This window comes from Bos taurus, chromosome X, assembly GCF_002263795.3.
Source record: "Bos taurus isolate L1 Dominette 01449 registration number 42190680 breed Hereford chromosome X, ARS-UCD2.0, whole genome shotgun sequence".
In the NCBI taxonomy this organism is placed as follows: Eukaryota; Metazoa; Chordata; class Mammalia; order Artiodactyla; family Bovidae; genus Bos; species Bos taurus.
This window is the reverse complement of record NC_037357.1, coordinates 124,649,669-124,675,020: the sequence shown is the minus strand read 5'-3', so window position 1 is coordinate 124,675,020 and position 25,352 is coordinate 124,649,669. Positions and strand designations below refer to the sequence as shown.

At 41.3% G+C, this 25,352-nt stretch overlaps 1 protein-coding gene across 9 annotated transcripts in view; it reads left to right on the top strand.

Moving 5' to 3' along the window:
- Positions 1–25,352, top strand: part of PPEF1 (protein phosphatase with EF-hand domain 1) — a 157,401-nt gene that overhangs the window by 94,725 nt on the left and 37,324 nt on the right. For all 9 annotated transcript variants that reach the window (XM_015461777.3, XM_015461783.3, XM_059883888.1 and 6 more), the window contains one exon: positions 24,775–24,941. In XM_015461777.3, the coding sequence (XP_015317263.1) occupies positions 24,775–24,941 (167 nt within the window). The remainder of the gene's footprint in view (positions 1–24,774; positions 24,942–25,352) is intronic.

Genomic DNA, 25,352 nt, shown 5'->3' with positions numbered 1-25,352 from the left:
TCTTAGGAAAATGACTTGGGAAACTAAAGGGTGCTCATCCTCCTCCTGCCCTGAGGGCCTCAGGCCCCAGATGCTACCCAGCGCCAAGATGACCAGAACGGAGTGGACACCAGAGGTGGCCAAGGGGATCAGCTTACCTCAAGATGACTTCCACCCGCACTGGTTCAGCTCACAATGGCCTCAGGCCCTCACACACCTGGTTTCCCTCGTCTCCTATCCTCTAAGTCACCCGTGTCCACCCGAGCCTGAGAGCAAGAACCAAAATGCTCCATAAGTAAGAAGACGGTACGTCAACATACGTATTTAGGAAGCCTGAGAATACACTGAAAACCGGAGAGCCGACTCCGCCACGTGACTGCACGTCTCCTCATCTCCAAATCTGAGCAATTTCTCGAGGGCTGGACCAGCGGACGATGGAAGCCCTGAGCTGGTGCTTGGGTCAAAGTGCCCTTCCTCTAAGGACACTGACCACCATCCCGCAGCCCCATTTCGGTCCCTTGCTTGGCCCACCACGCCCTGGAACCTCCAGAGGGGACCCCACGTCCAGTGCCAAGCAGCGGCAGACCGTGGTTCGCTGCATTATTGCGTCCACAGCGCGGTCCCGCGGCCTCTTTCTGGAGCACGTGGCCCCAGCTGGCTCCTCCCCTGCTTCAGCCTTCACTCCAGCCCGCGGTCCCATAACTCCTTTTAGGGCAGCAAATAGAACTGTGGGTCCGTGGGGGCGAACAAGGGACTAGCTCAAGCTCACCTTGAGGGAAAGCTGGGAACCCGAGGCAGGAACTTACGGTTTGTGCAGCTGTGCCTCTCCACGTGCAATATTCTTTTTTTTAAAAAATATTATTGAAATATAGTTGGTTTACAATATTGTTTTCAGGTGTACAGAAAAGTGATTCATATATATGTTTATGTATATATGTATGTGTATATGTGTATATATACATATATACATATGTATGTGTATTTGTGTGTGTGTGTGTATTCAGTCGCTCAGTCGTGTCTGACTCTTTGTGACCCCATGAACTGTAGCTAGCCAGGCTCCTCTGTCCAGGGAATTTTCTAAGCAAGAAAACTGGAGTGGGTTGCCATTCCTACTCTAGGGGATCTTCCTGACCCAGGGATTGAACCTGAGTCTCTTGTGTCTCCTGCATTGGCAGGCAGATTCTTTGCCACTATGCCACCTGGGAAGCCCATGTGTGTGTGTATATATTTATCAGGGAGCAGGCTTACTGGGGTGAAGACCCAGGAAGTAGGATGGTTGAGAAGTTGCAAGGGGTATAGTCCTAGGAGATGAATGGGTCCAAGGTGGAGTCCAGAATGTCGGTGGTTGAAGTGAATGAAAGAGAATATTGGAGATGAGGAGATCAAGCACGTGAATAGCAGGTGTGGTGAGTGAGTTGGCCACAGGCCTGAGAGATAAAAGCAGGAGAGGAAGTTTAGTCAGAGCCTAGAAGGACGAGAGGCTTTTATCCAAGACTGGCAAAGTGTTGGTCTGTTGGTGGCCCTATGGAGCAGGTGAACCCTCTCCAGCTCCTGACCCTGAGGTCTCCATCCTGGGGAGGAATGGGTCCTTTCCTTCCAGAGGCCTGCAGGAGTCAGGAGTCCAGCACCGTTCCTAAGGGAGGCCAAGATTTCCAGAGGGATGTCTTGCTGAATGAGTTGAAGGCAGAAGGGAGTTCATTTACACAGTTTGAGGAATGGGATTTGTTTAAATCTACACATAGCACCATATAAATGTTCAGAAGTGCAGTCTTGTTATTTTTGACGATTACAGTCTGAGGATGGAGGAAGGGTGGAGGCATGTGGGTAATAACCACAGCAGAATATCTGATAATTATTTCTCTGGAGGTTTGGGGGAAATACAGAAAAGGGAAAATAGTTGAGTAAATTAAATGGGAAAAGTGACTTCCTAGGCAATTAGAAAAGAAAATTTCTCAAGAGGTAGTTGAAGATACTAAGGTGTGATCAGGGAAGGGACACTGGAGTACACAGACACGAGAAGAGAATGTTTCTTTAATTTCATTGGCAAAACTAAATGGAATATATAAAACTGGAAAGTTCTAATGTAAAGACTGAACAGGAGGAGGTGGGTGGTAAGAAGTACTATAAAAAGGACTTAAGGTGAAATTATAGCATTCACATGAAAACAAGAAATATTTTGAGAGTTAACCCATGATGGTGTTCAGGAAGTGGAGATTGAGAGCCCAGTGATGAAAGAGTAAAGCTCTGTTATTTGGGATAGATTTGAGTAGAGGGAGGTGAGAGGAATATCTGGAAATAAGATATTTGGAAAGTAGAGCCATGAGTTAGAATTTTAACAGACTTGAGTGAGGAGCAGATAAAAAGTACCCTGGACATGGAATAAACTACATGCACCAGAATCTTGAAATTGCCTGGTTTAAAAAAGACAACTAAGGGGAGAGCCATTGATGACAGCAGGCTTCCATCTTAAGAAACTGAAAAGATGATGCAATTAATGGTGTCTGAGAAGGGAGAGTGACCTGGTGGCCTTGCGAGGATGGTGAGACACTTAGCTTGTGGGTAAGGAGTGTGCTAAGTTAGAGGCCAAGGAAGGAATGGGCAGGACACAGACGCATCTCAAGAAGCTATGCTGTATGGTGATCTGTAACTTGTGACAGTCAGCAATTTGCCTTTTCTGTCTTACTTTTTATCCAAAGTTTAAATGAGTAATGGTGGTAGATCACACAAGTAGAGTAGGCCTAAAACCATGAACAGAAATTGTTCTGGGTACAACGTTTCTACCTGAATACAAAGGACAGTGATATCCACCTGTCCAAAGAACAAACTCCCATCTTATTATCACTCCTATGGTTCCAAGTCCAGAATTAAGTAAAAAGGGTCTCTGAACTCTTGAAATCACTGTCAGAAATCCAGTGAACTTTACTCACGGGATGAGCTCTAGGCCCTTACTCAATGCCCAATGACCATATATCTGCAAAACCTTATCTGACACATTATTCCTGTAAGTTTGCCTGTCTGGTTACCCACGCTGCCACAGATTAGGGAGTGAGAGGGGAAAGGAAAAGTGAGATAGAATGAGAACGATGAAAAATAAAATTCTTTCTGACAGTACGAGGAGATCTAAAACTATCAAAATGAGGTAGAAATGAAGCAGTAACATTAAGTGTTATGGGGCTGTGTGTCGGGAAGAGCTCCGTCCTGAGCCCTTCTGAGGGGATGTGCCTGAGGGGATGCTTAGATTGATGAACCTGCATGGTCAAGAAAGTTTGAAGTTCTATGATGTACACTCTGTTAAGAAGTAGAGAGACCAAATGGCCCATTTTCAGAACTCTTAGCCAGAATGGTTAAGTAATTTAAAAATGTATTTTAGCTTTTAAAGGAATAAACTTCATTGATCTGGAAAATTCGTTTGAGCAGTGCTGCAGTATGAGGAGTGTTGTTGGTTCTTAGGTACAGGATGAGAGAGCATGAAAAAAAGAAAGATCAGGTGAGGAAGGAGTAATAGGCCAGGAAAGCAGATGAGGAGGAAAGGAAGAACACCTTAAAAATGAGGAGAGAGGTAGAGAGTGGTGGGTTTCTCTTGAGGCATCAGATGCAGAGCTTGCCTGCATGAGGATTACAGCAAATGCTCACTGTGACCACAACAGTCACTTGATTGCTTCAGGAAAAGGTAGAGTTTCTGTGATGGTGACTGGTTCTTGTTACTCAGTGCATCAGCAATGTGTTAAAGCCCAGTGATAGGTAATGCCCGCATGTGACGCTCTCCTCTGGTTCATTCATGGGAGCACACAGGACTAAGGCACCTCAGTGTAAGCCATGGGCTCACTCTCTTCTTTCTAGAAGCAGCTAGTGACCAGGCTTTAACTCATCCTTATTTAACTTATTATTTAATTTATTAAAAGTACTTTATTATTAATTAAAATTGGTTTATTTTATTTAAGTTCTGGTTGAACTTGAATTTTAGGGAATAGTTTGGAAACTATATCCTGTGGGAGATTTTTTAAGCTATAAGTGGCCAAAGCTTATACTGTACTCTAACTTTTTTCTTTCCATCAACCTAAAAGAGAAACCAGGAAAAACTCAGGCTTTGAATTAAAACATAATTGTAATTCATCTTTCAGTTGGTGTTTTGCTAGACAGTTTCTCCCTCATCATTTCTTTTTTATAGTATAGAGTGAGTAGGCTGCAGGGCTGGGGCTGGTCCAGGGCCAACACAGGGCATAGCCTGAGAGGGAGAGTTACAATGTAGGGTCGCTGAGATGCCTTGCCATATTACTCTTTTCATCCAAATGACTGGTTCAGTTTAAGACTTCTATTTGTTACAACTGATCATATGCAGAAGTGCATCTGTCCACTAATTTACTCATTCAGTAAACTTTTATCCAGTCCCTACAGTGTTCAAAGCCCTGTGTAAAAACTGTGGGAAGATACAAAGATGAGTATAAATTTCATTTCACATATATTTATTAAATACCTATTATAAATGAGATACTGTGCTATGTTGGTGATACAGTATGACTAAGATGCAGCTTTTGGCCCCAAAGGCATCACAGTTTAGTGGGGTAGGTCAACCAATAAAAAGACAAGATAGTTCAGGGTAGGACATGTTATAATTGGGGTATGCATGTTTCCAAGGGAGCACTTTGGAGGGGCACCTAAGTCGTGGGAGACTTTCTGGATAAGGTGACATTAAGATAGTCCCTTCACAGAGTTTTAGTAATTTGGTAAGTGCCTAATCATGAAGGAAAGTTTTGAAGAATCAGAAAAGATTAATCCCACACCCTTTTTGTGGTGTGCTGCAATAAATGATGGAATTTGTACAAGTGATCATTTTTGTTTTGACATTTTAGTTTCTTTAATATTTGGTTATCCTTACAAATTGTATAATTTAGCACCTTAAGACCAAGCTAGACAGTTTCAGCTCACAATCCTATCAGGTTTTAAGGAATTCCTTTGCATGCCATATGATTAACCATGATACACCTTTACTAAAAGAGTATCTCAACTTTATATGGCTTTGGATATCATCAAGTGAACAGATTTACGTGGCATTACTTGTTGTTCAGTCGCTAGGTTGTGTCTGACTCTTTGCAACCCCATGGACTGCAGTATGCCAGGCTTCCTTGTCCTTCACTAATTCCCGGAGTTTGCTCAAACTCATCTCCATTGAGTCAGTGATGCCATCCAACCATCTCATCCTCTGTCACCCCCTTCTCCTGCCCTCAACCTTTCCTAGCATCAAGGTCTTTAGCAGTGAGTCAGCTCTTCACGTCAGGTGGCCATAGTATTGGATCTTCAGTATATATCCTTCTAATGAATATTCAGGGATGATTTCCTTCAGGATGGACTGGTTGGATCTCCTTGCAGTCCAAGGGACTCTCAAGAGTCTTCTCCAACACCACAGTTCAAAAGCATCAATTCTTCAGCGCTCAGCTTTCTTCACAGTCCAACTCTCACATCCATACATGACCACTGGAAAAACCATAGCTTTGACTATACTGACCTTTGTTGGCAAAGTGATGTCTCTGCTTTTTAATATGCTGTCTAGATTTGTCATAGCTTTTCTTCCAAGGGGTAAGCGTCTTTTAATTTCATAGCTACAGTCACCATCCATAGTGATTTTGGAGCTCAAGAAAATAAAATCTGTCACTGTTTCCACTGGCATTAGTTAGGTCCTATTTTTAGACTTTATTTCCTGAAAAGGTTAATTTTAATCAGCACTCTCGCTTAATTGAAGTGACCAATTTGGAATTCTTCATTCAGAACTTTAGCCTTGCTAAAATTACAAGACATTTTTCCTCATTGAATAGAAAGCTGGAAATTTTAGACTAAGTATTGGAAAGTTAGTTTGTTAAACTGATGCTGTCTGTGGAGACCTCCTGCAGTTGAAAGAGAGATGTACATGGACAGAGAGAAGCTAATTGCTTCTCAACCCTGCCGGTGTCATACTGATGCGGTCCGTGGGAGCCACACAGCCTTGTTTTCCTTTTCTTTCTCTCTTCCCCACCATCCTCCATCCCACCCCTTATGACCCAAATTTGCCAGCTGTGAAGGTCATTAAATATTTTCTTTTTTCTCTGTTGCTGATATGCTTCCTACTGCCACAGCAGTCAATTCTTTACCCTTTAAAATTAAGACAGTATGTTACAATCGGAACAGATCTCTTAAATACAGTTTGCAAATGAAATAAAAATTAAAATAATGTGGAGTTGAGGTCCAGAGGTTATTTGATGTGCTTTGGGAAAATGTCCAAAAAAATTGCAGTTATTTCTAGATGTCTTATGTAAAATATATCAGAGGGAAATAGGACTCTCTATCTCTACTCAGTTCATTGTGGTCTGCTGCTTTTCCCCCTGAAGGTCATCTGATGCTGTGCAGAGTCGTAGTTAACCCTGGGTTTTCTATATCTGTCAGTGTATCAGCTGCGGAATAAGCCAGAGAGTTTGGTTTACTGGAACTGAGTGAAGGATGGGTTCACTCAGCGGCAGTAAGTCCTCTTTTGAAAGAAATCCAGAGAAGCCTCAGTAACCAGAAGTCTAAATATCCTAGAGACCCACGTCCCAGAAGACTTAGATCATCTTTTTATCTGTTTTCCAATTCTCCTATTATTCTAAGACTAAAATGTATTTGAACTCAGACTGTGTAAAGTAATACAACTAGTCCTGGACCAGTTGTGTCTTAAGTGCAGATCCTATACACCCAAATAAGTCTTGCCTTTGCCTTCAGAGGCTCAACACTTAACAGAAGTTCAGTATATAATTAGGACTCCTTTTAGAATCACTTTCAGAGACAGTGACATTTTCTACTGAATGAGCTTCATTATCACAAACCTTATTCTTTTGAAGACATGTGATTTTTTTTGAAAAGGTTAAAGCTTATTGGGTGTCAAGTGTGCTGTGTAAGGTGTATGGCTTAGCTGATCATTACTATTTGGGACTTAAAATTAGCTTTGACTAAAGAAATTCACTATTCATGGCTCATAGAAGAGGTGAAATACCTGTAAACGAAGTTGATTTAACTGGAGATGAATTCTACTGCCAGAAAATTGGTCATCCCAGTGAAAAATAGTTTACATCTTTGTTCAAATTTTGGCTGCTGTTTTTCTCAAATTTTTATACTAAGGTTATACTGATCTTATCAGATAAATTGGAGAGATTTACATCTTTTTCTGTGGTTTAGAACTTAAATCCCTTGTGCTCAAACTTAGCTAAACTTTGTAATCACCCAAGGAAATAGGAAAAAAAAAAAACACCAAACTACTGAGAGATGTACATCTCCACTCCCAGAGATGCTGATGGACACCTAGGAATCATCATGTGATTCTAATATGCAGGCAAGGATGGGAATCATTGGTTGAAGGAACCTCAAACTATTTGCTTAAAAAAAAAAAAAAAAACAACTATTTGCTTTTGAAAATGGAAAGAGAGCTCTTCTATAAAGCCACATGCAAGTCTGTTCTCTATGTCTGCATCTGCATTGCTGTCCTGCAAGTAAGTTCATCAGTAGCATGTTTCTAGATGCCATGCTGCTAAGTCACTTAGTCGTGTCCGACTATGTGTGACCCTATAGACGGCAGCCACCAGGCTCCCCCGTCCCTGGGATTCTCCAGGCAAGAACACTGGAGTGGGTTGCCATTTCCTTCTCCAGTGCAGGAAAATGAAAAATGAAAGGGAAGTCACTCAGTCGTGTCTGACTCTTCGCAACCCCACGGACTGCAGCCCACCAGGCTCCTCCGTCCATGGGATTTTCTGGGCAAACTATTGGAGTGGGGTGCCATTGCCTTCTCCGTCTAGATGCTATATATATATATATGCGTTAATATACGATATTTGTTTTTCTCTTTCTGACTTACTTCACTCTGTATAATAGGCTCTAGGTTCACCCACATCATTAGAGCTGACTCAAATGCGTTCCTTTTTACAGCTGGAGAAGGAAAGGATGGGACAAATTGAGAGAGTAGCATGGAAACATATACATTCAGATCAGATCAGATCAGTCGCTCAGTCGTGTCCGACTCTTTGCAACCCCATGAATCACAGCACGCCAGGCCTCCCTGTCCATCACCAACTCCCGGAGTTCACTGAGACTCATGTCCATCACCAACTCCCGGAGTTCATTCAGACTCACATCCATCGAGTCAGTGATGCCATCCAGCCATCTCATCCTCTGTCGTCCCCTTCTCCTCCTGCCCCCAATCCCTCCCAGCATCAGAGTCTTTTCTAGTGAGTCAACTCTTCACATGAGGTGGCCAAAGTCCTGGAGTTTCAGCTTTAGTATCATTCCCTCCAAAGAAATCCCAGGGCTGATCTCCTTCAGAATGGACTGGTTGGATCTCCTTGCAGTCCAAGGGACTCTCAAGAGTCTTCTCCAACACCACAGTTCAAAAGCATCAATTTTTCAGCACTCAGCCTTCTTCACAGTCCAACTCTCACATCCATACATGACCACAGGAAAAACCATAGCCTTGACTAGACAGACCTTTGTTGGCAAAGTAATGTCTCTGCTTTTGAGTATGCTATCTAGGTTGGTCATAACTTTCCTTCCAACGAGTAAGTGTCTTTTAATTTCATGGCTGCAGTCACCATCTGCAGTGATTTTGGAGCCCAGAAAAATAAAGTCTGACACTGTTTCCACTGTTTCCCCATCTATTTCCCATGAAGTGATGGGACCGGATGCCATGATCTTCGTTTTCTGAATGTTGAGCTTGAAGCCAACTTTTTCACTCTCCTCTTTCACTTTCATCAAGAGGCTTTTTAGTTCCTCTTCACTTTCTGCCATAAGGGTGGTGTCATCTGCATATCTCAGGTTATTGATATTTCTCTCGGCACTCTTGATTCCAGCTTGTGTTTCTTCCAGTCCAGCGTTTCTCATGATGTACTCATTACCATATGTAAAATAGATAGTGGAAATTTAGTGTATGACACAGGAAGCTGAAAGGTGATGCTCTGTGACCACTTGAAGGGGTGGGATGGGGTGGGAGGTGGAGGGAGGTTCAAGAAGGAGGGGACATAATATACCTATGGCTGATTCATGCGAAGCCAACACAATATTGTAAAGCAATTATCTTCTAGTTAAAAAAATAAATTAAAAAGTTGACCAAAAAATGCTTAAAAAAAATGCTGTATGCAGCCAATGCACTTTTTTAGTGTTCTATTTCTTTTGAATCAGTTTTCAGTCAGTTCAGTCTGCTCAGTTGTGTCCGACTCTGCGACCCTGTGAACTGCAGGATGCCAGGCTTCCCTGTCCATCACCAACTCCTGGAACCTACTCAAACTCATGTCCATTGTGTCGATGATGCCATCCACCCATCTCATCCTCTGTTGTCTCCTTCTCCTCCTGCCCTCAATCTTTCCCAGCATCAGGGTCTTTTCAAATGAGTTGGTTCATCGCATCAGGTGGCCAAAGTATTGGAGTTTCAGCTTCAGCATCAGTCCTTCCAATGAATATTCAGGACTGATTTCTTTTAGAATTGACTGGTTGGATCTCCTGGAAGTCCAAGGGACTCTCAAGAGTCTTCTCCAACAACACAGTTCAAAAGCATCAATTCTTGGCGCTCAGCCTTCTTTATGGTCCAACTCTCACATCCATACATGACTACTGGAAAAACCATAGCTTTGACTAGATGGACCTTTGTTGGTAAAGTAATGCCTCTGCTTTTTAATATGCTGTCTAGGTTGATCATAGCTTTTCTTCCAAGTAGCAAGCGTCTTTTAATTTCATGGCTGCGGTCACCATCTGCAGTGATTTTGGAGACCCCCAAAATAAAGTCTCTTACTGTTTCCATTGTTTCTCCATTTATTTGCCATGAAGTTATTCGACCAGATGCCATGATCTTAGTTATCTGAATGTTGAGTTTTAAGCCAACTTTTTCACTCTCCTCTTTCACTTTAATCAAGAGGCTCTTTAGTTCTTCCTCACCTTCTGCCGTAAGGGTCACATCATCTGCATATCTGAGGTTATTGATATTTCTCCTGGCAGTCTTAATTCCAGCTTGTGCTTCATCCAGCTCAGCATTTTGCATGATATACTCTGCATAAGTTAAATAAGCAGGGTGACAATTTACAGCCTTGATGTACTCCTTTCCCAATTTGGAACCAGTCTGTTGTTCCATGTCCAGTTCTAACGATTGCTTCTTGACCTGCATACAGATTTCTCAGGAGACAGATCAGGTGGTCTGGTATTCCCATCTCTAAGAATTTTCCACAGTTTGTTGTGATCCACACAGTCAGAGGCTTTGGCGTAGTCAATAAAGCAAAAGTAGATGTTTTTCTGGAACTCTCTTGCTTTTTCGATGGTCCAGCAGATGTTGGCAATTGGATCTCTGGTTCCTCTGCCTTTTCTAAATCCAGCTTGAACATCTGGAAGTTCACAGTTCATGTATTGCTGAAGCCTGGCTTGGAGAATTTTGAGCATTACTTTGCTCCGGGTGAGATGAGTGCAATTGCACAGTAGTTTGAACATTCTTTGGCATTGCCTTTCTTGGGGATTGGAATGAAAACTCCCCTTTTCCTATGGCCATTGCTGAGTTTTCCAGATTTGCTGGCATATTGATTGCAGCACTTTCACAGCATCATCTTTTAGGATTTGAAATAGCTCCACTGGAATTCCATCACCTCCACTAGCTTTGTGCATAGTGATGCTTTCTAAGGCCCACTTGACTTCACATTCTAGGATGTCTGGCTCTAAGTCAGTGATCACACCATCATGATTATCTGGGTCATGAAGATCTTTTTTGTACAGTTTTTCTGTGTATTCTTGCCACCTCTTCTTAATATCTTCTGCTTCTGTTAGGTCCATACTATTTGTGTCCTTTATCAAGCCCATCTTTGCATGAAATTTTCCCTTGGTATCTCTAATTTTCTGAAGAGATCTCTCGTCTTTCCCATTCTATTGTTTTCATCTATTTCTTTGCATTGATCACAGAGGAAGACTTTCTTTCTTATTTCTCCTTGCTATTCTTTGGAACTCTGCATTCAAATGGGTATATCTTTCCTTTTCTCCTTTGCCTTTAGCTTCTCTTCTTTTCTGAGCTATTTTTAAGGCCTCTTCAGACAACCATTTTGCCTTTTTGCATTTCTTTTTTTTGGGGATGGTCTGCCGGGGTCCAGCCCCGGTGGATCCAGGGAATTCAAAGCGGGGACGGCGTCGGCGAGGATCAGGAAACAACTGCTTAATTAAACTTTAATTAAGGATATAAAGAGTAATAGAATAAGGATAGCTCAGTAGGAAAATTCAGTGAAGAAAGAGGCTGAATAATTCAGCCAGAAGGTAAGAGAAAGAACGACATGGTGAGACCAAGTTTCGGTGAACAAGGCCCGCACTTTATTTTCCAAAGTAGTTTTTATACCTTAAGTTATGCATAGAGGATAATGGGGGAAGGGGTAGAGTCATGCAGCAAGCCAGGCTTTCTTCCTGCAAACTTATCATATGCAAAAGCTTAGGTGATTTGCATCATCTTCTGGCCCGGAGGCCTGTTAACATTTTAAGACCCTTTCTTCAGAAAACTTATTTTTCTCTAAAGGTGATTGGTCAGGAGCCACCCTCCAAAAGCATTAGATAAAGTTGCATTCCTACAGAGCAAAGGTGTGGTGGGCTATAACAAGAAAAAGAATTAACTCAAGGGTTCCAGGTTACAAACATTAAAGCTACTATTTACACAAATTATATTAATCAATACACTGCCAGGGACACAGCAGGTAAGGGATATGGAAACTTAGCAGCAAACATTGGCCCAACAAGTGAAAATCCCTTCACCAATACAATTTCTAATCAATCTTTTAACTACTCAAAAGAATCTGTGTTGGGACAGTTTAGAACATCTCCTGCCTCTCACAGTTGGGAGGCTCTGAACAATCATATGTGGCCGGAAAAACCTATTCAGGCAGGCTAGAGGATTTCCAAAGGAGTTTGTAGGTTAAACACTGTCACACCCAGGAATTATTAACTGGAACTGTAAGCTAACTCTTTTTTCAGAGAGAGGTAGTGGGGGACAGCCCCCTGTAAAGTCAGAGGTGTAGGTGAAAGCACAAAGCAGAAAGTAGGCAGACTCTGGTTTTGGGGCTAGATGCTCGAGAATTTCCTGGGCGGACTCCTGAAGCTCAATCCCGCCTTTGCGTATGCCGAGCCTCCTTCCTCATGACCTTTGTCATGGGCAGAGTTCCTCACGCTGGCTCCCGGCAGTGATAGAATTCCAGTTGAGCTATTCCAGATCCTGAAAGATGATGCTGTGGAAAGTGCTGCACTCAATATGCAATATGCAATATGCACTCAATATGCAATATGCCGGCTCCTGGCAATGGTCTTTTTTTTTTTGAGAGGGAGTGAGAATTTATTAAAATAAACATAAGCCCCAACTATTTATATAGAGTACAAACAAGTGGAAAATTCCAGTATTCATCCTAGGGGCATGGGACTTTGTAGTCCATTTTGAATATCACTGCTTTCTGTACAATGTCACGAACCTCTGTCCATAGTTCTTCAGGCACTCTGTCTATCAGATCTAATCCCTTGAATCTATTTGTCACTTCCACTATATAATCATAAGGGATTTGATTTAGGTCATACCTGAATGGTCTAGTGGTTTTCCCTACTCTCTTCAATTTAAGTCTGAATTTGGCAATAAGGAGTTCATAATCTGAGCCACAGTCAGCTCCCGGTCTTGTTTTTGCTGACTGTATAGAGCTGCTCCATCTTTGGCTGCAAACAATGTAATCATTCTGATTTTGATATTGACTATCTGGTGATGTCCATGTGTAGAGTCTTCTCTTGTGTTGTTGGAAGAGGGTGTTTTCTATGACCAGTGCGTTTTCTTGGCAAAACTCTGTTAGCCTTTGCCCTGCTTCATTTTGTACTCCAAGGCCAAATTTACCTGTTACTCCAGGTATCTCTTGACTTCCTTCTTTTGCCTTCCAGTCTGAAAGGTTGTTGTTGAATCACGTGAATACACCGGGATTCTTGGCCCCTGGAGGAGAAGAATTCAATCCGGGGCCAGAGACAAGGCTTGACTGCTCAGAGCTTTTGTGTAATAAAGTTTTATTAAAGTATAAAGGAGATAGAGAAAGCTTCTGACATAGGCATCAGAAGGGGGCAGAAAGAGTACCCGCTTGCTAGTGTTAACAATGAAGTTATATACTCTCTAATGAATCCAAAGAATGTCTGGAGGTTGTAAAGACCTCATCAGACCTACTCCCATAATTTACATTTTAAGGTAACACTGTCCTCAGGCAAGATACATCCTTGTAAAGACCAGGTCTACTCCCATAATTAACATTTTAAGATAACAGAAGGTTTAATCCAAAGACTGTCCTTAGGCAGGATACATTATTGTTATATAATCCTAAGGAATGTGGAGAAAGAAGAAAAGTTTGTCCTTTCTTCCTCCTTGAGAATTCCAGACCCTTCTCTCTTTGGGGACCCCTAGACTCCCTATCAACCTGCCTAGGAACTGACTCTCTCATTCCCCCCTTTTCTTTTAGGAGAATTATGTTGCCTAGGGAAAAGGGGCGTCGTTTTCGTTCCAAAACTACTTCCGAGCTGATAAGGGGCGTTGTCCCTAAATTGGTGAGGCAACATATTCTCCTAATCCTCATATTGAGGATATCTGATCCAGGGGCCCCAAATAGTAGTTGGAGGAAGCTACAGCAGTAGCAGGAGTTTGAGCAACCATTTGTAACTTAAAAGTTTTCATGCGGCTAGAAACAAATCCAGTTATACAATTACAGATGCAGGGAGCAAACAGCAAAAACAAAACACCAGAATTATTGTAATTAAGATAGTTGTCCACCATGGGGAACTAGTTAATGTCTCCCAAAGTGAGGCAATTGAGGAATCAAAATTAAAAGTCACATTATGTCCATAGTTAGAGTACAAAGTTGCACCAGTCCATTTTAGGGTTGGTAGATGTCATCAGATGAAGAAGAGGCATCGCATGTGATTGTTGTCCAAGGTATTCACAGACTTGGAGAAAGTCTTTTTCTTGAAGTGGGGATGTCCACCACAGGAAGCCTTCCACTGACGAAGAGGGGAGCTCTCTGCAGACCCAGCAGTTAGACCGATTGTGGAATGTAGCATAGGAGTGAGCCCAGGACAGGAATATATTGTCTTGAGGATACAACAGCAGACTCAGGATATTTGGAGTCAGCAGAAGTAGACTCACATAGATTATCAGGCCCATCCGCTGCCCTTTGCTTAACTCTAGAGCTCGGGTCAGGGCCACAAGCTCCGCTAACTGAGCACTGGTTCCCTGGGGGAGAGATTTTGCTTCCAAAACCTGTTCAGCAGTCACCACAGCATAACCTGCTTTACGCTTTCCATCCTGAACAAAAGAACTGCCATCTGTAAATATTTCCATGTCAGGATTGTCTAATGGGGTATCCTTTAGATCCTCCTGAGCTGCATAGCTCAAAGTTAGGAATTGAGAACAATCGTGATCAGGTGTTTCATTTTCCTTCTCAGGCAGGATTTAAATTTCCACAAACTTTAAGCTTAGTTACTGGTCCTTCTAACAACAATGACTGATACTTAAGAAGCCTACTGTCTGTCATCCAAATATTAACCTTAGAATGTAAGATTCCACTCACATCATGAGAAGTCAGTACAGTAAGGTTTCGTCCATTAATTATTTTTAAAGCTTCAGGTGCTTATAAAGCCGCTGCCCCAATTACTCTTAGGCAGTGGGGCCACCCACGTGAAACTACATCTAATTCTCTGTTTAGATAAGCAATAGGTTGTTGGTGAGGCCCTCGGGGTTGTGTCAAAACTCCCAATGCCACACCTTTTCTTTCAGTGACAGACAAATTAAATTCTGACCCTGTGGGCAAGCTCAGAGCTGGAGAGCAGTCTGAAGAACCTTAAAAGCCTTTTGAGTTTCTGGAGACCAAACCAGTTTGTCGGTTTGGGCCTGCTGAGTTTCAGCTATAAGTTTATATAAAGGCCAAGCAAGTTCCCTGTAACCCGGAATCCAAATGTGACAGTAACCTGTGATTCCCAAAAATCCTCTCAATTGTCTTAAAGTCATAGGTAGGGGGTGATTTAGTATAGGTTTAATTCTCTCAGGGCCTATGGCCCTAGTCCCTTCTGATATGATTAGGCCCAGATATCTAATTGTTGACAAAGCTGAGCCTTTTCTCTTGATGCCTTGTAACCACAGCCTGCCAGAAAGTTTAAGAAATCCTCTGAAGCTTGCGAACAAGCTTCCTCTGTCTCAGCACAGAGCAAAATATCATCTACATATTGTAACACCACTGCTTCAGAGCTATTAAAGTTTTGTAGATCCCGTGACGAACTTTGTCCGAATAAGTGAGGACTGTCACGAAACCCCTGGGGCAAAACTGTCCAGGTTAACTGAGAAGCTGGCTGCGTAGGGTCTTCAAAGGCAAATAGGAATTGACTTTCTTCCGCCAAAGGCACTGAATAGAAGGCATCCTTTAAATCAATTACTGAGAAATATTTGGCCCGTTCAGGAATTTCAGACAATAGAGTATAAGGATTAGGCACCTCGGGGTGTAAAGGAACTACAGCCTCATTTATTATTCGTAAATCTTGAACTAGTCTCCATTTACCATTCGATTTCTTTATACCCAAAATAGGAGTGTTGCAAGGACTGTTACAGGGAATTAATAGTCCCTGCTCCTTTAAATTTTTGATGATGGGTTTTAACCCTTCCTTAACTTCAGGTTTCAGTGGATACTTCTTCTTATGTGGAAATACGTGTGGGTCTTTGAGCTTGACAACTACAGGAATAGCATTTTGTGCTTGACCCACAGATTTTCCATCAGCCCATACTCTAGGATTTACATTTTGTTCAACTAAAGGGAGAGAAAGGGAGGGCTCCATATTCATGAAAACAGAGGCATGGACCTTGCTCAGTATATCCCTTCCCAAAAGGGGTGAGGGAGATTCTGGCACGATCAGAAACTCGTGTGAAAACAGCACAGAATCCCAGTTGCAAGATAAAGAATAACTGAAATAATACCTTTTGGCTCGTCCAGACAGTCCCATTACGGAAGCAGATCGGGAAGAAAGTGGGCCAGGGGCTTCAGTAAGCACAGAATAAGTTGCCCCAGTATCTAAAAGGAAATCGACGGATTGGCCCCCCACAACTATTAATACCCGGGGTTCCTCAGGTGTAATTAGGATGGGAGCTTGTGTGGGGACCCCCGGGCACCTTCAGTCCTGATTTGTCTTGAGAGTCCGACCCGGGAGACCTACGCCTCTGGGGGCAGTCTCTCTTCCAGTGTGGTCCTTTGCAGACTGGACATGGGGCGGCTTAGATGCCTGAGGGCAATCTCGCTTGAGGTGCCCCTCCTTTCCACAGTAGTAGCAAGCCCATCCCTTTTCACCTGGGCCCCTCTGGGCATTTTCCTCAGGCTGTTTAAGAACTGTTTTTCATAGCCATGGCGAAGGCTTCCGCCTTTTCCTTTGTCTTTTTTTGCCTTTCTTTCTTTTCCTCATATTCTCTACCATAATAGACTGTCTGAGCCAGTTGTAACAGAGTATCTAAAGACTGATTTGGTCCATACGCCTGTTTTAATAGCTTACGGCGGATATCTGGAGCCGACTGAGTGAGAAATCTATCCTTTAAGATCACTTTTCCCTCTTCACTTTCGGGATCAATCTCAGTGAATCTGCGAAGGCCTTCTCTCAGTCTATCTAGGAATTTACCAGGAGCTTCTTTCTCCTCCTGTTCTATGTCTGCCAATTTGCCATAGTTTAAAGGCTTAGAACGAGCCAGCCTAAGTCCCTCAAGAATACATCTAACAAAATGACTCTGATCCCATCTTCCTTTAGCTGTGTTGTAGTCCCAGTCTGGTTCTATAGTTGGGACCGCCTGATTCCCAGTGGGGAGGGCCGCTATCTCGTTCTCCCTCTTCCCTACTGATTCATTACCAAGCCATTCATCTCCATAAGCAACCGCTTTTCCCAAAATTCGAGTCTTTGACTCAGGAGTCAGCGTTTGTCCCAAGATATACATCACATCCTTCCAAGTGAGGTCATAAAGCAGAGTAACACCTTTAAAAGCTCTAATATATTTTTCTGGGTCCTCTAAATAGTCTCCCAGATCCTCCTTGATTCTTTGTATTTCTTGATAAGAAAAAGGCTTATTAACTCTCACAGACTGATTATTTCTCCCGGTGGGTGTTTCATAAAGAAGCAACAGCTTGTGTGGCTGTTCCTCAGTCTCTCTGGCTGCTCTGCGCATATGATCCCAGGGATAGATTGGAGAAACTTGTTTTTCCTCTTCTCTTTGTCTCCTGTCCTCCATCTCATCTCTTACTTCGATGGTCTGAGTTTCTACTGAAACCAGAGTAGTCTGAGGTCGTATTGAGACAGGAGTTGTTTGGACCTCCATGTGGGCAGTTTGAATCCCAGTTTGGAGTCCCTGGTACGGGGGCAAAGTAAGAGGATAGGAGGGAGCTGAAGATTTCACGCCCAAATCTATACCCTTAGGACATAAGTCTGGCATATTTCACAGAGAGAAAAAGGGCAACACATATGCTACTTCTACCCATTTCCCTTGTTCCTTACAGAACCGGTCTAATTGTAGAACAGTATTATACTTAAGAGACCCTCCAACTGGCCACCGTTTGCCGTCCTCCAATGGATACCGTGGCCATGCAGTATACACAGGAAGACCAGGTGTGTCTACTTTAAGCCCTGGGGATCAAATCTATCCCAGTTTTTCAGGATACAGTTCAAAGGAGTGAGGCTGGAATTGTTAGCTCCCATCTGTAAGAGAGGAAAAAAAAGCAACCAGCGCCATTTTTTCTACCGGAGGCGTCCCTCCCTGCTCTAGATGGGGGTGTAGACAGACGTTACACCAAAAGCTTTTCCTTCCTGGTCGGACTTAGTCTGTCCCTTACCGACGCAGGTGCCGTACTCGTCCCTCCCGGTTCTACCACCGAGATGGGGTGGGGATGTACCAGGGGTAGATTTGATAGCATCCCTACTTGACGTCCAGCTCTTCACCCTTAACCTTGTTTGCCTCTGATGTCACCCGGGGTGAATCAGAGTAACCTTCTGGAATGCCTCCCAAGCTAAGACTACCGGGGGAAACATTTGTCACCTGAGTGCCTGTGCACGACCCTGAGTATTTCCTGACCACAATAAGACTGACGCGAACATAAAACTGAGATGTTCTTTCCAAGCATCACCACACCAGTATAACAGCCTCCTCTGATCCACTAAGAGCCGGCATTACCAAAGAAAAAAAAAACCCATCGCAGTCCCAATCTGAGTAACCTTTAACCTCAGAGATGTTCTGGGAGCTAGAGCTCCATCTAGCTTCCGAACTTGCGATTTCTAGCGAGGCTAGGCACTTTCTTGACTACCAATCTAAGTTTGGGACCTAAGCCACAGTACACAATAACAGTATAGATCACAAGTCCCTTGAAAGTCTATGATCCGATGGATTAGGTTAGTACTTCTAATTCCCAAGGAGTTATGAAATGGTCAAAGAAACTGAAAAGTTTGACCAAGAAAGGAGAGTTTGGTCCACACGCTTTGCCCATTTCTGGTCGGTTCCCGAAAGAGACATTGGGTACCTCTTGGCGTTGGCAGGTCGGTATAACGCCCCGACAGGTTTCTGCCATAAGCTGTATGAGATCACCGTAGAACCGCAGAGCAGGGCCCCTTACTTGCTTCACACAGGGCATGCCATTCATTCACACAAGCACACGGTAGAGTTAGTAAAGCACGGCAGAAAATGTGTTCGCTAAGAGAACAAAGAACTAAAGCTCCAAGCATCCTTACCTTGTCCTGAAGGATCCCGGACGAGCCCCCAAGATGAAAGGTTGTTGTTGAATCACGTGAATACACCGGGATTCTTGGCCCCCGGAGGAGAAGAATTCAATCCGGGGCCAGAGACGAGGCCTGATCGCTCAGAGCTTTTGTGTAATAAAGTTTTATTAAAGTATAAAGGAGATAGAGAAAGCTTCTGACATAGGCATCAGAAGGGGGCAGAAAGAGTACCCACTTGCTAGTGTTAACAATGAAGTTATATACTCTCTAATGAATCCAAAGAATGTCTGGAGGTTGTAAAGACCTCATCAGACCTACTCCCATAATTTACATTTTAAGGTAACACTGTCCTCAGGCAAGATACATCCTTGTAAAGACCAGGTCTACTCCCATAATTTACATTTTAAGATAACACTGTCCTCAGGCAAGATACATCCTTGTAAAGACCAGGTCTACTCCCATAATTAACATTTTAAGATAACAGAAGGTTTAATCCAAAGACTGTCCTTAGGCAGGATACATTATTTTTATATAATCCTAAGGAATGTGGAGAAAGAAAAAAAGTTTGTCCTTTCTTCCTCCTTGAGAATTCCAGACCCCTCTCTCTTTGGGGACCCCTAGACTCCCTATCAACCTGCCTAGGAAATGACTCTCTCAAGTCCCTTTTAATGAAGAGGACATCTTTTTTGGGTGTTAGTTCTAGAAGGTCTTATGGGTCTTCATAGAACTGTTCAACTTCAGCTTCTTCGGCATTACTGGTCAGAGCATAAACTTGGATTACTGGGATTACTATGATATTAAATGGTTTGCCTTGAAAACAAATAGAGATCATTGTCATTTTTGAGCCTGCATCCAAGTACTGCATTTCAGACTCTTCTGTTGACTCTGAGGGCTACACCATTTCTTCTAAGGAATTCTTGCCTACAGTAGTAGATGTAATGGTCATTTGAGTTAAATTCACGCATTCCAGTTTTAGGATCAGTTTTAGTATCTTTACTAGAATCAGTTTTAGTAGCTTCTAATTTTTAAGAAAATCTTCCATATCTCTAGATTGTCAAAGTATATTGCCACAGATTCCAATATTATATTCTCTTTTTATATATATAAGTTTAAAACTTACTTCTCTATATCTTTGTCTTTTTTCTAATCTTTAATCTTAAATGTTTTTTGTTATCTTTTTTTACTTATCCTTAATCAAGCTTATGATGAGTTTTATCATCAATTTTATTAGTTCTTTCAAAGAATCACTCTTTGGATTATATAGCTTTCATTTTTTGTTTTCCATTTAATTAATTTCAGCTTTTATCTTTATCTAATTGATTTTATTTTTCTGATGTGTTAAGGTGAATATAGTCTTTCATGTGCATCTTCTTTAATAATGAAGTCATTTAAGACTACACATTTTTTCTTACTTTAGCTGTTAGTGAGCCTTCTGTCAAATTTATAATATTGCTGTTAATTTCTTCTTTAATCCAATGGTATGAAGACCATAATATTTAATTTCCAAGGACCTTAATTCAAAAAGCTAGAATTTTTTGCATCATATTATTTGCTTCAGGTTTTATTGGATTATGATATGAGACTGGATCCTATGAAATGTTTATTATTTTGAATTTGTTAAGAATTTCTTTGAAATCAAGTATATGATAGATTCTCATGAAACCTCCGTGGACAAATGAAAAATTAATTGCACCCGCTGTTCATAGGATGTAGAGTTCTTCGTATTTCTATCTATTAAGTTCATTAGTTATACAGTTGACCCTTGAACAATATAAGAGTTAATCCACGTATAACTGATTGTTGGCCTTCCTCATCAGCAGTTCCTCTGTATCCATAGATTCAACCAACAATGGACCATGCAGTAGTGTAGTATTTACTACACTAAAAATTTGTGTTTAAGTGGACCCTTGCAGCTCAAACGCTCAATGTTCAAGGGTAAACTATACATTCAATTTTTTCCATTTGTATCTTTTAAAATATGTGTATTATATATTTCTGTATAACAAATTACCCCAGTACTTAACTGGCTTAAAACCGCAAATGTTTAGTATCTCACAGTTTCTGTGATTCAGAAATCTGAGTACAGCTTAGCTGGGTGGTTCTCCCTGAAGGTCTCTCATGAGCTGGCTATCAAGCTGTTGGCCAGGGCTGCAGTCATTTGTAAGGTTGACTGGACCTGGTGGACCCACTTCCAAGATTGCTGACTCATATTGCTGCAGACACAGCTTTTCAGTTAGTCCCTACTGGCTATTGACAGAACAGCCACATGGTCCTCTCCACAGGGTACCTGAGTGTTCTCATGACAGAGCAGTAGCTTTTCCCAGAGTGAGTGATCCGAGAGAACAGATAGGAGGCTGTAGTCTCCTTTATGACTTAGTCTCCACAGTTACACACCGGCATTCTTGCTTTTGTTTCTTATTCCTTCCTTAGAAGCAAATCACTAAGTCCAGCCCACGTTCAGGGAGTGGTGTTAGGCTTCACCTTTTAAAGGGAGTATCAAATAATTTGTGGACATTATTTTAAACCAATAATTAAGTTTGAATAATTTACTCTGTGTTTTTAAAAATTTTCTTCTTGCATTTATAGTAAATATATGAAGCAAAAACTTGTTCTTTTGTTTATTGAATACAAGTTTATAAATTAAACTTTCTTTATAAAGTGCCCATTATTATGATATAATGTTGCTTTGTGATAATTTTTAGCACTTTGAATATTAAATTCCACTTTGTCAAATATTAATATTTTCATCTTTACCTTTTCTTTGTTTCATTTACCTTGCTTTCAGTCTCCCTTTATTTTTTTTCATGTGTATTTCTCACAAACTATACATACTTGGAGTTTTGTGCTTTAAAGTAGTCTTTCCTTTTGCTGTTTTGGTGAAGTTTTTTAAATTATTGTTTTCTTTGGCATTTTTACCATGCTTTCCTATTCATTACCCATTCCTGACATTTCTAATAAATGATGTATGCGTGTATACTTCTCAAATAGCTATAACTTTATTCCTTCTTCATCATCCTCTCTCTCCTCCAGGAAGATAAATATGTGTTTTCGCACTTTCCATGTACATTCCCCATTCAGATGAGATTTGTAGAGAATTTTACTTTTCTCCCTTCACATCCCCTACAAATCCTTAGTTTTGGCTCATGCCAGATTTTTAGTTCTTGACCATTATCAGATTTCCTTCATACGACATCTCTTCTATTTCTTGAATCCTTGTTTTGTATCGGGTTGGCCAAAAAGTTCATTTAGGTTTTTCTGTTAGCTGTTTCAGAGAAAACAATTTCTACATTATTGCTATTGATTTATATTTAATTATGTATTGCAAGGTTCATTGTTCACATCTGTAATCTTTTCTCTTAGTCTTCCCAGGCTTAAGGACTTTTTATTGTTACTGCTCTTATTTGGTTAAAATATGTTCTTGAGTGTTTTCCTTTGTGGGGCATGTGGATGCTAGGTTCTTTAAATGGAAACTCTTTGAATGCAGGGACTTCGTATTGTTTACTTCTGTGTTTCTAACACCTAAAATTATGTCTGGTGCATAACAAGCAATCAGTACAGGTTCATTGAACACAGGAGTCATGAGCTCTTTCAAACTTCAGGGTGAAGTCTCATTTTAAACCGTAGAAAATTCCCTCTCTTATTTATGTAATTATTGCCTCTTCTCCATCTGTTCCTTTTTCCTGATTCTCGAATGCTTATTGTTGGCATATTAGTTCTCTTGACTCTGAACTCTAATCTCTTACTCATCCCTCATGATTTCCATCGTTTTGCCTTTTGCTCTTTGTGAGAGATTTTTCATCTGCTTGCTCTTTCAGGTCAGCAATGTATTTTTCAACCATTCTATCTTTTAGTTATCACCAGTCTATTGATATTTTAAATTTCAATAGTATATTTTTAATGCCAAGAATTACTGACTTTCTGTTCTTTATTTCATGGTACTCTCATTTTTTAAAAAGTTGGCCTCTGTCTCCTCCAGCACTGTTACCTCATTAGGGAATGGTACTTTAGTAGGTCTGATTGGTCTGCCTCTCTCTGGTTACTGGATCCTCTTAAATATGAGGTTATTTCCATTTTTAATTTTCTGCTTAAGCTTCTCCATAGTTGGAGGCACAACAACACTTTCTGCTTCTGCATCAAGAGTGTGAGAGGAAGTCTCTGTGTTCCTAGGTGTCTCTAAATGAAGTGTTAGTATTCTTTTAGTTTCAGAGATGTGAAAGTTCTCCTGCCTTTCCGGTAAGATACAGATCCTTCCCCCACAACCAAGACCACACACATGCTCTGAGACAAAGTGTCCCCTTAATCAGAGTCTACATGTCCCCTCAGGCCTAGTTCTTCCACGGCTCTCTGCTGCTCCTTAAGCCCCCTTCAGTCTTGGACATCCCGATAGAACCTATAGCCTCCAGCACTCCTCAGACTTCTCCAGGTTACTCATCACAGCCAGCTGAAGTCTGGGGGAAGGAAGAGTATTAGAGATGCAGAATCACTGCCTTTTCCTTTATGTTTTGATGAACAATAACCTATAGTTTTATAATTGCTCACACTATCTAAGCCCAGTGTGAATAGGTTATGTGAATTCATGTATAAGACAATATAAATTAGTGGGATTGTAAAGTTAGAAATAACATGGAGGTCATAATAAAATGAATCTCTTAGTTTGTGTGGTACTTTATAATTTTTACACACTATAGTAAAAGCACACTGTAGTTTTTACACACTACAGTCTCATGTGAGTTCCAAAGTAGCCCTGTATGATAAGCATGGAAGTTATAATTTAACAGATGGGAAACTAGAGTTCATAATGATCAAATAACTTGCCCAGGGACACATGGGTAACAGTGGAGTTGAATTAGAGAATAAGTCTTCTGGCCCAGAACGCTACACCACTGCTTGCTTGCTGTTTTCCAGTTGCCTTTAGAACATGTTTTGTTGCATACTGACTTCTGGAATTCCTAAGTTATATGCTACAACTTGTATTTTATTTTTTTCAACTATTTTTGTCATATTGATATGAACAATTTAAAATGTATATAAATACTAGGTGGTAAGTATAAAGTAATATTTTCTTACATAATTTGAAACTTAACAAAAGAGAAAATCAAAAATCATTTGAAAAAGTTTAACATATCTAGAATATGTGAATTACTTCTTGAAGGTAACTTTTTGGAAAGAGGACATATATTAGAATATATAAGTATTTAAAATTTTCTTTTTGTAATGTATTTTTTAGACATTTGAATTATCTTACTATGCAATAAAAATGCACTCAACCATTTCTCTACCAGACATGGCGTGTTTTATTTTAGAGTTTACTAGTACAGAAGTAAAGGAAAGAATAGCCGCTATAAAGACCTTTGTCCTAATCCCAGTCTTTTTTTATGCTAACACTGTATTTTAAGGTATTGTGCTCAGGAGTGGTAATCAACATATTAAACAACAAATATGGCTCTGGTTGGTGAGCAGTCAAGAACACATGCCTCCAACACCTGGTGTAATTGTATCAGAGTGGACTGATGGTATATTAGCTCTGCTCACAGTTGGACAGTACCTTACACTTTCCTGAGTACATTCATATCCTATCTCTCATTTTTGATCTGGGATGGAGTTGTTTTTACAAATTGAGAGAATCACAGCCTAGAGAAATTAAACAGAGGGTCCCTTAGAATGAACGACTTCTGGCTCTTACTTAGTTCAATGTTTTTCCCTCTTTACCCAAGGAAGAGATGAAAGAATCCATTTTTAATAGGATAATTATCAGGTCCTTTCAGAGAAAACTCATAGTTTTCATGGGTGGGAGTGAGTAGGATGAGCCACCCCCCTGGAGTCTTCCTGTCCCAAGCTAATTCTTTACTTCCAAAAGGTCTCTTGCAGGAGAAGAGTGAAACCTTTCACCCTTGCCCTGGAAGAGTCAAATAGGCTTGAGTGGGTAAGCAGATTTTTCCCAGTGGAAGAACTGACTCAGCCTCTTTTCTCCATATCCGTGTGAACGTTAAGTACAAGACCTTACTTTAAAAAGTACATTCTTTTAACTGCTCCTTTTCCCCCCTCTTCCTTCCACAGAATGGTCTCCCCTCAGTGACCAACCCATATGTTTTTAATGGTGATTTTGTAGATCGAGGAAAAAATTCCATGGAGATCCTAATGATCCTGTTTGTGAGTTTTCTTGTGTACCCAAATGACCTGCACTTGAACAGAGGCAACCATGAGGATTTTATGATGAATATGAGGTAACCTAGCCCTGTAGATTTCCTCTTTTGTTTCCTGTTCTGGAAAATGCTACCATGTTTAGTTCCTAGCAGAGAGTTAGAGGTGAGTGTAGAGAAGTAGGGATGAGAATCTCAAGGAAGATCTCAGTTCTTACCCCAGTTTAGCTCCCTCAATCCTCTACTGTGTGAGTATAAATTGCTCTAAAATTCCCTTCCTATCTTTTCTTCCAATCCTTCCTTCTCCCTTCTATTATGTTCTTCCCCCCATGCCCACCCTTCCCAAGTCAAATTGTGTGCTTTCTAGACGTGTTAGGCCAGGTTTGGAGGTGGGGTTGTTCTATGAGCAGGTTTAGATGGACTCATTCTCTCGATACTCTTTTGGCTTGCCTCAGAAGTTGTCTCGGAAACTAGTACTGTGTTTTTCACTGATGT